Source organism: Beta vulgaris, chromosome 8, assembly GCF_026745355.1.
Source record: "Beta vulgaris subsp. vulgaris cultivar EL10 chromosome 8, EL10.2, whole genome shotgun sequence".
In the NCBI taxonomy this organism is placed as follows: domain Eukaryota; kingdom Viridiplantae; phylum Streptophyta; class Magnoliopsida; order Caryophyllales; family Amaranthaceae; genus Beta; species Beta vulgaris.
The window spans coordinates 46,794,902-46,808,009 of NC_079209.1; the positions used below are offsets into that span (position 1 = coordinate 46,794,902).

General features: G+C 35.8%; 1 protein-coding gene and 1 long non-coding RNA gene across 2 annotated transcripts; both read right to left on the reverse strand.

The window, feature by feature from the left end:
• Positions 1 to 5,477: 5,477 nt before the first annotated feature.
• Positions 5,478 to 6,278, reverse strand: LOC130589926 (uncharacterized). Its single transcript, XM_057391570.1, has 2 exons — positions 6,015 to 6,278; positions 5,478 to 5,687 (listed from the first exon to the last, which is right to left on the reverse strand). Exons 1-2 carry the CDS (start codon positions 6,273 to 6,275, stop codon positions 5,478 to 5,480), a joined length of 471 nt encoding a protein of 156 aa, XP_057247553.1. The 5' UTR covers positions 6,276 to 6,278.
• Positions 6,279 to 10,330: 4,052 nt separating this feature from the next.
• LOC104909023 (uncharacterized) lies at positions 10,331 to 10,658 on the reverse strand. Its single transcript, XR_792283.4, has 3 exons — positions 10,619 to 10,658; positions 10,480 to 10,533; positions 10,331 to 10,378 (listed from the first exon to the last, which is right to left on the reverse strand). It is a non-coding gene; the product is annotated as an uncharacterized LOC104909023 (long non-coding RNA).
• Positions 10,659 to 13,108: the final 2,450 nt, after the last annotated feature.

Consider the following 13,108-nt stretch of genomic DNA (forward strand, 5'->3'; position numbering starts at 1 on the left):
TAATGGTATTGTTTTGTTAACAGGAAAGTAATTCTAGAAATGTTTGGTTTAGTACAACAAAAAGTGACTATTAGAAATTGTTGGAAGAGTGCGGAGTTGAATCTATGTGTGTTTGGACTTCCCTTTAGCGTGTGCTTTGGCAGAATCAGCAACCCAGGCAGCACAGTTGTTGACTTTGCTCACAAGAATGTCAATGCAGTACTGGATTCTCAGTTGCTTGATCTTGTCAAACTGAGAATAAATGAATTGTGTGAGGTTTAGGAATAGGAGTAAGACATGGGGTGACTATCATACTAAAATCAATGTACATGCAAATGACATACAATGAACAGCTAACCTAAAATACAATATACATGAATAATGTGCTTGATAAAAAACATGTAGTGAACATCATATTGTCTTTAGTGTACATGTTGAATAGATGCAATGATAACATATAAGTATTGTACATGCGAAAGACATGTACTGACTATCATAAGTCAATCAATGTACATGTAAGGGACATACAATGAACATCATGTCTGCCTTAATGTACATGTGGAAGACATGCAATGATAATCTAAGTATTGTACATGTAAAATGTACATGTGAAGGAGATAAACCAAACACTAACCAAAAATACAATGTACATGAATATATGAAGAAGTATATTTTGACTGAACAAAGGAACAGTATAATGTGCTTGATAAAAAACATGCAGTGAACATAATATTGTCTTTAGTGTACATGTTGAAGAGATGCAATGATAACATAAGTAATGTACATGTGAAAGACATGTACTGATTATCATAAGTCAATCATTGTACATGTAAGGGACAGACAATGAACATTATGTTTGTCCTTAATGTACATGTAGAAGACATGCAATGATAATCTAAGTATTGTACATGTAAAAGACATGCAGTGAATATGATCATATAAAGAAGAGTTGCTTACATTATCAGCTATGATGCCAGTTTCAAAGTTGGCTTCCCATTCACCGTTATATTTTTCCATGTGCCGCATTGCGAAAATCCCACAATCATAGGTGTTGGAGTTAGTTCTCCTGGGCATTTCCACTATGCGAGGCCTAAGTGGTGTACTTATCATGTTGAAGCCAAGGGATACCAGGAACCTACCATAAGCAATTGCCTGGACACAAGCAATAGGTGAGAAGATTGTAAAAAGATGTGGGAGTGCTTGATGAAATTAGTTGGAACTTACAATTTTAGCTGGGTAGTCTTTATATTTGTCGTGAATGGAGACATTCTCTGGCAATATTCCTGTTGTCGAGTATGTCCAAAGTCATTTTGTTGAAGTTTAAGCAGAAGACATAGAAGTGGTCTGATGCGCACACAGGGAAGAAAACCTGGGACATTAAGATGTACAATCAATATCATTCAGAGTACAATCAATATAATGTCAGCGTACATTAGATTAAAATCATGATGTGAATAGATGGGAGTGGACAAAGTACAATCAATATCATTAAGAGAACAATCAATATGAAGACCAAGGACATTGAATAACTAACAATATGGTCATAGAGTTAAGACAATAGCAGTGAATGACAATGTACATTAAAATTACTTGCAATATAGTGTACATATAGACAATAGCAGTAAGTTGATGTGGGAATATAGTTAAGATGATAGGGCCAGAGAAGTGGCGAAACAATGTACATATGGACATTAGTAGTGAACAATATGTATAAGGAGAATGTACATTTAAATAAGTGGCAGTATAGTGAACAATCAAAGCACTAAAACATACATAACAATATGGGAAGTGTCAAACCAATGTACATATAGACAATATCAGTGAGCAGGCACGTAAGAGACAATGTACATTAAAATAATTTGCAACATAGTGAACAATTAAAGCATCAAAACATACATGACAATATTGATAGAGCTTACCAACTCAAACTGGTCAACATGTGTAATGCCCTGTTCTCTGCACTCATATGTGAGCCTCTCCACAAATTGTTCCATCCTTGTATTTTCAGTGAGTCTTGCAGTCTTCCTATCTTCCTCCGCTTGCTCAGGGGTGCTTGGGGAGGATTTGAAGCATTGGGGAACAATAAGTGCTTTCAAGAAATTAGGGTTAGAATACATAAAAGAACTAATTTAAAACAAATAGGAGAATTAAATGAAAGAGATGTACATGTGCTATAGTTGAAAAGAAAAGTCGTTGAGTGGAGCCAGCCATTCGATCCGAATTACGGTGGTTTAGGATACGTGCCCATGCATCAAGGAAGCCGTTCCAAATTTCCACATCAGCCCCCAAAGAAAGGAAGTGGGATCTGTTGAGGAATGTGTTACCATCATCGTAGAGCAAGTCCCTAGGTTGAGCAAGAGGTAATCAATAACAATGTACAAGTAAATAGTACCAATATTGAATAGTAGTGGTTCACACTTGTTAAGGATTTGTTATACAGTGGGAGTATGTTAGCTAATGTACAGCAGAGGCCAAGCACAAAGTACACGAGCATAGTTGTTAATGTACATCCATAAAGAGAGACAAGAGGGCAAGTAGTTATAAACACAAAGTACATGTATATATTTGTTACTGTACATTCATGTAGAGGTACTCAATAATTAATGTACAAGTAAATAATACCAATTTTGAATAGTAGTGGTTCACATTTGATAAGGATTAGTTATATAGTGCAATTATATTAGCTAATGTACAGCAGAGAATAAACACAAAGTACATGAAATCTTATGTTAATGTACATGCATGAAGAGAGACAGGGGGGCAAGTAGTTGCTTTCCTCTTATGTTAATGTACATGCATGAATAAACACAAAGTACATTAATATATTTGTAATGTACATTCAGATAGAGGCAAGTAGCTTATAACTTACTCATTATCTCCAGCATCAAAAGCAAAGTCTGCCAAGTAGGTGTTGTCTATTTGTCGCTTTCCTCTTTTCTCTGCTATTAGGTGGGAGTACTTGACCAAATATGGAGATCGAAAAATTGCTGGTTTGATTATTGTGCGGCGTGGCCTGCTTGTAGTAACTCCGATCGATAAATCTTGATTTCTAGATTATGCAATGTAAAACAGTCAAATGTGAACTTGGAAGTTATTAGGGACTGCAAAGAAGATAAAGATTAAGATGAGTTACCGGGGTGGGGGTGATTGATCTTCTGACCCTGATTCGTCATCTCTTTCAAATTAAACAGACGTAGTACAAGTTAGGATGTGGCGAGGAAAAACTTATGATTTTGGGCAAAGAAAAAGGATAATAAATGCATACCTCATTGAACTACTCAGAAGCGAGTCAGCTGTATAATCCTCCATTTGCATTGGATCATCATACATAACACTATGTGTTTTAAAATTAGCAATGAACAAAAGAATGCATACTAAAACATCAAGTATTATACAATGATCAACCTTAGTAAAGGAATGAACATAAAAGCGAGCCCAATGTACAACACTATGCAATCATATGAGCAATCATATGGTTACATATAACTGATCACAATGATCATTAGGAAGCAATACAGTGTACAATAATAAGCAATGAACATAGGGAGTTAGTAGAGTAGAATGAAATTCAGGATAGTAAATGAACAACCAAAACAAACCAATGAACATACAAAGGGAGTAGAATGTACAACATTATATTAGAATTAGATTAGCTGTACAAAATAATAGGCTACAATGATCATCAGAAACATTGTGAAATGAACAATAATTAGGGTACATTGATCAGGTGCATTGATCATTTGCTCGTTACTGAGCAATCACAATACACCAATGAACATAAAGGGGAGTAACTAAGACATTCAATAACCGAAGTAAACTAGCGAACATCATGTAGTGTTCAATGTTACAGGTTAGGGTAGTATAATGAACATACATGGGGGGAGTACAATACCAAACAAGACATCAAATGAACTAGATACCTTTCATTTGTTTGGATTTGAGGTTGGTGTGTAAAGACATCTACTTCAGCGTTGAAACTGGGGTAAATCCAATCATAAATATATTAAAAACCATTGCATTTGTCTACTAAGAAAACACTCACACAAAGGAAATATTCAGGGAACAAATGTAACTAGTTCATGTTAGTGAATTAGTGAAAATACGGGGGCAATGAGCCAAGAGTACAGATGAAAGTTAGTCCACATAGGGATTACCCCTTAGGCGGATCAGTGTTAGGGTTGTTGGACTGGAAGATTTTATCAATGTAGGTCCTCGTGATCTTTGAAAAAATCACCCAGCGACAGAGATGGGGAAAATGAGGAAGATGGTTGATCTTGTCGTTGTTGAGGTCTGCCCATGCTTAACTCCAAGTCCAGGCTGAAAGTTGGGCCATCAAACCCACCTTGTGCTTCATGTGGTTTGAGATGTGATTGAACAGCCTGGTCCACCATCTCCCAAACTCCGAGGAGGAAAAAAGCAGCATCTTGACTCAGAACAGAGGGGTTGCCTTGATCAGGGAGAGGGTTGGGAGTAGGATTGATTGAAGGTTGCGCGGCATTTTCATACCGAGTCCAAATGGCCTGAAGTATGGATGGGGCAAAGCTGCTAACAGTAGGATCCAGATTGAGATGCGGGCCTTGGTTCAGCAAGGCCGTCAACTCAATGAGGTTAGCGATGAACTTGGAACAAAGATTGATGAAATTTGATTTCCAAGACTGAAAATTTATAAACAATTGTTAGAATACTGTATGTGTGATAAATATATAACATATAGATTTGTTTTAAAAGAAAGGGGTCACCTCAAGGTCATGGGGTGGTTGTTGTTGTTGTTCAGGATGTTGCTGTTGTTGTTGCTGTAAGAAATCCCAATATACAATCTGTGAGTACTCAATGTACAAAGTGCAACTAACCAATGTACACCATCACAGTAAACAATGTACAACCATCACAGTGAACAAGTAAATGAGTGTAAACAATTAGGAAGAGTCATTGTTCATCTTGGTAAGCAGAGTGTACATTGTTGCAAAAACAATGTACAATAAGATGAAGTGCATTATATTAAATACTATGTACAAAACGATAAAACTGGTGTACATAAATACAATTGTAGTGTACATCAGTATATATATATTTAATATGTACAAGAAGGTGGTGTTCATTGTTGAAAGCAGAAATAATTTGTACAACCAGAAGGAATTACCTGTTGTTGCTGATTTTGTTGTTGTTGTTATTGTTGGAGTTGTTGCTGTTGCTGAAACAAATAAGTAAAAGAATGTAAGCCCAATGTAGATAGGCAAATTAGAGGTGGAATTGTACATCCTGATAAACCGTATGTACAATAGAGATTACAGTAATGTACAACACGATTGTAAAGGTGTACAGTAAGACAATTACAGTGAACAACACACAAGTATATATATTTTTAATGTGAACCTGTTGTTCTTGTTGTTGATCTTCTTGGTGTTGTTGGGGTTGTTGTTGTTGTAAATTTTGCTGCTGAAGTAGATATTGTTAGGACAATGTACATTATACATGGCAAAAACAGGTTATGTATATAGTTAGAGAAGTGGATTACTTGTTGTTGTTGTTGTCATCTTGTTGCCCGTGCATGGGAGCAGTGATCCTTGGGAGAACAGTCCCATCATCACTCCGGACTTGAATTCCCAATAAATCCTGCTCTTGATTATTTCCCGTTTCCATATAGAGAGTAGCGGGAATTGACGGGGAGGCTTGTGTAGTTCCTTCTGTAGACGATCAAAATAGCAGACCTAGGAAATAGTAGACCAAATAGGGTAATGTACATTAAGTCATTCACATTTAAAATAGTGAACAATCAGAAGAGATTAGACAATGGCATATTATGAGAAGCAATGGACATAGGGACAGTATCAACATAATGTAACTATGAATGTACAACGAGATAAGAAATAGTGTACATTAGAACTCAGTGTTGAAAAAATAATGTACAAAGGGACTAAAATAATGAACAATCAATACAATGCCAAGGTACATTACTGTAGTAACATCACAAGAAGAGAGCAGACACTGGCATATGGACAATATATCAATGTAATACATAGGTGGCATATGTGTACCTGTAAGAAAGGCAGAGGACCAGCGAAGAATCTACTGGTATCCTCTTGCCAAGCAGAAGCTGAATGAAGCAATGATTCAATGGTGTACTTGCACCAGTTGTACTTGGGGATGTTGTTGATGTCAATGGTAGCTGACAAGAAGTTTGTGAGAGGCTGGGGGTTTAGGGTTGATTTAATGCAGCAGTTAACGGCCACCACTAGGAATGTCCTCTTCCAGTTGTCCGTAACTGGCACTGCGGAATCAGCAAGCTGCGTCGCCATTGTAGAAATGTATGGCGAACCCGCCTGGACGCCAACATTTCCCTCTAGTCCTCGATCATACTCCTGAAGTCAGCATCATTCTCCTGCAATTCCTTGGTCTCATCAACGACCAAGCCTCCTAGTGGAATCCCATACACCAAGTGGACATCGATTTCCCTGATATCGATGTCCTTGCCTCGGCGTAGCAAGAGGGAGCCACTACCCACACAAAATCGGCTGACGAGCCTAGCACAGAAGATGGGGTCATTCCTTGGCATGTCTAGCTCAAGTAGACCACCGAAACCCATGTCAATGATTGCTTGCTTCTTCTCAGGTTGATCAGCAATAGCAGCGATGAAGGCTTGGAATGGCGTAGTACTATGCCTGACCTTCACACAAGGCTCAGTAGGTTTTTTTGCCTTTTTTGGTGGGGGCTTGACATCAGGAGGTGAATCACTACAATGTACATGTAAAGAGAGTGCAATGTTCATTTTGGGCAATTACAATGTACATTCAATAACCAGTCTGACTATTGTACAAACAAGGCGTAGCACCAGTGTACATTCAATAACACAAAAAGTACATTCAGAAAATACTAATGTACATGTACATCCAACAGAATAATAGTGTACATGCTTGTCATAATGCACAAAGAAATGGAATGTTCATTTAACCAATTACAATGTACATAGAACATAATCAGTCTGACTAGAAGAATACATAATGTACAAACAAGGTATAGTAACAGTGTACATTCAATTACACAAAAAGTACAATCATCGAATAATAGTGTATATGTACATCGAATAGAATGATAATGTACATGCTTGACATAATTCACAAAGAATTGGAATGTTCATTTAAACCAATTACAATGTACACAGAACATAACCAATCTGACTAGAAAAACATAATGTACAAACAAGGTATAGCAAGAGTGTACATTCAATTACAGAAGATGAACATTCAGACACATACTATTGTACACGTACATCCAACAGAGTAATAGTGTACATGCTTGTCATAATACACAAAGAAATGAAATGTTCATTTTAACCAATTACAATGTACATAGAACATAATCAGTCTGACTAGAAGAATACATAATGCACAAACATGGTATAGTAACAGTGTACATACAATTTCACAAAAAGTACAATCATCGAATAATAGTGTACATGTACATCCAATAGAATGATAAGGTACATGCTTGACATAATTCACAAAGAAATAAAATGTTCATTTAAACCAATTACAATGTACACAGAACATAACCAATCTGACTAGAAAATACATAATGTACAAACAAGGTATAGCAAGAGTGTACATTCAATTACAAAAGATGATCATTCAGACACATACTATTGTACATGTACATCCGACACAATAATAGTGTACATGTTTGTCATAATGCACAAAGAAATAGAATGTTCATTTTAACCAATTACAATGTACATAGAACATAATCAGTCTGACTAGAAGAATACATAATGTACAAACAAGGTATAGTAACAGTGTACATTCAATTACACAAAAAGTACAATCATCGAATAATAGTGTACATGTACATCCAGTTACAATGTACACAGAACATAACCACTCTGACTAGAAAATACATAATGTACAAACAAGGTATAGCCAGGTGTACATTCAATTACAAAAGTTGAACATTCAGACACATACTATTGTACATGTACATCCAACAGAATAATAGTGTACATGCTTGTCATAATGCACAAAGAAATGGAATGTTCATTTAACCAATTACAATGTACATAGAACATAATCAGTCTGACTAGAAGAATACATAATGTACAAACAAGGTATAGTAACAGTGTACATTCAATTACACAAAAAGTACAATCATCGAATAATAGTGTTCATGTCATGCAGAAATAATATACATGACTGGATAAATAATGTACAGACATGAATATTTTATTGTTCATTCACTATACCTGGACTTAGCAGCCTTCTTTTGTTTGGGAGGTGAACCCTTGCCAATTTTGATTTTCAGGGCCTGCTCTGGTGCTTTCCTCTTCCCAGGCATTGTGGTATCTGCTTCAAGTGGGGACTTGCCCTTGGCAGCCTTGGAAGTTGTGGCAGCCTTGGAAGTTGTAATTTTCATTCTCTTACTGGGGCGGGTGCTGTAAGATGTAGGTGCAAATGTAGTTATGTGTAAAAATGAACGTAAAAGAAGTACAACAATGTGTAAAAATGAATGTGTCAATGAACATACGCTTGGGCACTTTTCCTTGCCCTGGCCCTCAGCACACCAATTGGTACCCTGCATGTCAATATACAATGTACATTAGGGTAAAAGAAAGGAACATGTGTACATTAGTTTGGACATGAAGTATATATAATTTAAGATATTTCTTACTCTTCATCATCGTCTGTTTCATCTTCTTCAGGAATTGTTTCAGGAATGGGAGGTGTTGGAATAGGTTCAGTAGTAGGGGGCCTGACAGTGTAAAACAAATGTAACACAATAAACATGTATGTGATTAACAATGTACAACAAATATACCACAATGTACACTGAATATAACATTAATGTACAAAGACTGACATGTCATACAAGAACATAGCTGTAATTGAATGTACAATGATCATTTGTAAACAGAAATTGTACAATTAAGGTTAACTAATGTACAATACGGCAGAGGCAATGTACAACGTAGTAATGTACACATAGCAGTGTAGTGCAACTTACATCTCAGTATTGGGTTGAATAGGGTCATGTTCATTAGTGGGGGCCTGGCATTGTACAACAATTGTTACACTATAAACACTTTAAGCCAGTAAAAATGTACAATGGTTGGAATGGCCTTAATAATGTATGTAATTAAGAACAAACAAATAATGTACATGCACTTACATCTCAGTATTGAGTGGAATGGCCTCACTCTCAAGAACAGGCGTTCTAGAAAAAAAAAGAGTGTACATATATGTAATTAAAATTGTACAAATGTACAATAAACGTTCATTAATCAACAAGATAACAGTAAGTAGTGTACAATGATAAATACTTACCTATCAATTGTTCTGGTGGTGCTTGAATCATTAGGAGTATGTTCTTTCTCAGTCGAAGGAGGACTGTAAATAGAGTGTACATATATGCAATTAGTAAGAATGAACCTTTATGCCAATACCAATGCAAACCGACATTGTACATTTATGTTTGAAACAGTGAACACCATACATATAAGGAATGTACAATGAACACTCAATAAGCTAATGGTGTACAATAGGTTCAGTAGTAGGGGGCCTGACAGTGTAAAACAAATGTAACACAATAAACATGTATGTGATTAACAATGTACAAGAAATATACCACAATGTACACTGAATATAACATTAATGTACAAGGACTGACATCTCATACAAGAACATAGATGTAATTGAATGTACAATGATCATTTGTAAACAGAAATTGTACAATTAAGGTTAACTAATGTACAATACGGCAGAGGCAATGTACAACGTAGTAATGTACACATAGCAGTGTAGTGCAACTTACATCTCAGTATTGGGTTGAATAGGGTCATGTTCATTAGTGGGGGGCCTGGCATTGTACAATAATTGTTACACTATAAACACTTTAAGCCAGTAAAAATGTACAATGGTTGGAATGGCCTTAATAATGTATGTAATTAAGAACAAACAAATAATGTACATGCACTTACATATCAGTATTGAGTGGAATGGCCTCACTCTCAAGAACAGGCGTTCTAGAAAAAAAAAGAGTGTACATATATGTAATTAAAATTGTACAAATGTACAATAAACGTTCATTAATCAACAAGATAACAGTAAGTAATGTACAATGATAATATACTTACCTATCAGTTGTATGTTCTTTCTCAGTCGAAGGAGGACTGTAAATAGAGTGTACATATATGCAATTAGTAAGAATGAACCTTTATGCCAACACCAATGCAAACCGACATTGTACATTTATGTTTGAAACAGTGAACCATACATATAAGGAATGTACAATGAACACTCAATAAGCTAATGGTGTACAATATGGATCAACAGAGTATGAGATGTCAGTGTAGAGAGGGGCTTACATGTCAGTACTAGGTGGAGTTGTTTCTGGTTCAGTAGTAGGTTGCCTGCTATTATACATCACAGTTTATAGAATGTACATGAACCTCAGAGTATGAGATCATATTTATAAAGTACAAACAAGTGCAAAAAATGTACATTGTGAACTTACTTCTCAGATGTTGTGGAATCAGAAGCATTTTCAGTAGAAGCTGCTGTGGTGGACCTGTCAATGTGGGCAAAACTTCCAACATGAACAGGCATGCCAACACAAATGTATAAGCTTGGAATAAAGACAAAAATGTACTTACTCTTCAACAACTACAGGTATAGATCCTGGTTGCTGTTCACTAGATTGTGTTGTGGTGGGACTTTTTGGAGGGCTGTCATTGTACATTGGCATTTCGTTATTGAATAAAAATGTACAAAGAAGCAGCATAGTATAATTATCCAATAAGAATGTACATTGGACATCACACAGTGTACACACAGTGATTAATTAGTGTACTTACTTGTCTGTTTCAGGGGTGGACCCTGTTTGCTGTTCATTAGATACTCTGAGGGTGGGATCTATGCAAGGGTTGTCAATGTACATTGGCATTTATTAATTGAACAACAAAACATTCAATAATGTACAACAAAGCAAGACAGTAATTTTGCAATAATGTACAACTAGCCAACAAGAGTATAAATCATTCCAACATGGACAGGCATGCCAACACATATGTACAAGCTAGGAGTAAAGACAAGAATGTACTTACTCTTCAACAACTACAGGTATAGATCCTGGTTGCTGTTCAGTAGATTCTGTTGTGGGGGGGCCTTTTGGAGGGCTGTCATTGTACATTGGCATTTCGTTATTGAATAAGAATGTACAAAGAAGCAGCATTGTATAATTATCCTATAAGAATGTACAATGGACATCACACAGTGTACAACACTGTAATTAATTAGTGTACTTACTTCTCTGTTTCAGGGGTGGGCCCTGTTTGCTGTTCCCTAGATTCTCTGAGGGTGGGATCTATTGGAGAGCTGTCAATGTACATTGGCATTTATTTATTGAACAACAAAACAGGCAATAATGTACAACAAAGCAAGACAGTTTAATTTTTCAATAGAGTACAGGTTCTAATAATGTACAACTAGCCAACAAGAGTATAAAAGAATGTACATTGGAGGTTAGACAGTGTACAACAGTGTGATGAATTACTGTACATACCTATTTGTTGCAGGTATGGGTACTGTTTGCTGTTCAGTTGTTGTGGTAGAATCGTTTGGAGGACTGTCATTGTACATTGGCCATTTAGTTATTGCAGAAGAAAACAGGCAAGACTGAACAACCACATAGTTCATAGTTTTGGTGTTGTACAATAACTAAGGTAGTGTCCCATTGTACATTAAAAGCTAATGTACAATAACAAACTAAAGTGTTCCATTGTACTTTAAAGTTAAATGTGCAAGAAATAAATTTGTCATCCAATGTACAGTCAATTTGGCATTATGTACATTAAGTAAGGACATGTCCCATTGTAATGTTCAAGTGGATATCATTCAGTATACAATTATTTGATTAACATATTTCATAGAAACTGGGACCAGTTTCTATCAAAATGGACCATGTAAGCTATCAAATTACCAATATAACAAGACATCCAATGTACAATAGTATTGGTATAAGGGCATGTCCCATTGTACATTACGGTATCAATAAAGAAGAACCAAGTTTCCATAATGTACAAGTGGATATAACTCAATGTACAATGATTTAGGTATCATATTTCATATGCATTGGTACCAATTTGTGTCAAAATGGACCATGCAACCTATCAAATTAACAATATCAAAATCCACCATGGAAGTACAATTCGCAACACACAATGTACAACACATCAAACCAAAATTGTTCAATTACAACCGTTATTATACCTAAATTTTGTAATGTACAATGCGCATCAGAAAATGTACCAAATTAACAATTTTTGTACTATGTTCAACTATCCATAGGGTTTAGTACTCAACAACAAAATTGTTCAATTACTAACATGCGAAGTACATTTCGCACACACAATGTACACCATATCAACCGTAAATGAAAATTGTTCAATTACAACCGAAATTGAACATAAATTGTACCAAAATAACCAAAAACAAATTTTTTGTACAATGTTCAACAATCCAAAGTGATGAGAACTCATTTTCTTCACCAAAAATTTAAAATGTAAATTTAAATTTAAAGAAACGAAATTGTAGAAACTTACATAATATCTTCACCCATAGTTAGTTGTGGAGATGGAGGAATTATTCTCAGTGGTTTTGGGCAAGGTAGTTTTTTCGCTTGCCTTGGTTGCCGTGGGTTTCTTGACTGCGGTGGTTGTCGTCTTTGTTTTGGTTTTTTTTTGTCGCTATTGTCCATAAACGCTAGAGGACAATGTTGTGGGATGGTGCAATGGAATTTTTATGGTGGTAATTGGAGTTTTCTGGTGTGAATTGGGTTTTTTTTTGTGAGAATTGCGGTGGTGGTGAGAGAGAATGTAGAGAGAGAATTTGATAGAGTGAGAAAAATGGTAGAGAGAGAAAGTTGTGAATGAAATATGGAGGTTGAGTGTGAAAAGTTGAAATATGATGATCACTGGTACATGGGGCGACGTGATTTACAGTTGACATCAATTCAGTTATTAATTGGTGAATAGTAACGGTCAAATCAGTTTCTTTTGCAAAGTTTTCCATGTACATTACTCAACTGAGACCATGTACATTATTGTTCATTCCTTTACAAGAAGCGTGCGTTTTGTTCTTTTTTT

Bases quoted from the DNA above. Each gene is read 5' to 3' on its own strand.
- LOC130589926 (XM_057391570.1), bottom strand. From the start codon at position 6,275: ATGGCGACGCAGCTTGCTGATTCCGCAGTGCCAGTTACGGACAACTGG. The intron at 5,688-6,014 runs GTACACATATGC...ACTATTTCCTAG, and splicing joins GTCCTCTGCCTTTCTTACAG to GTCTGCTATTTTGATCGTCT.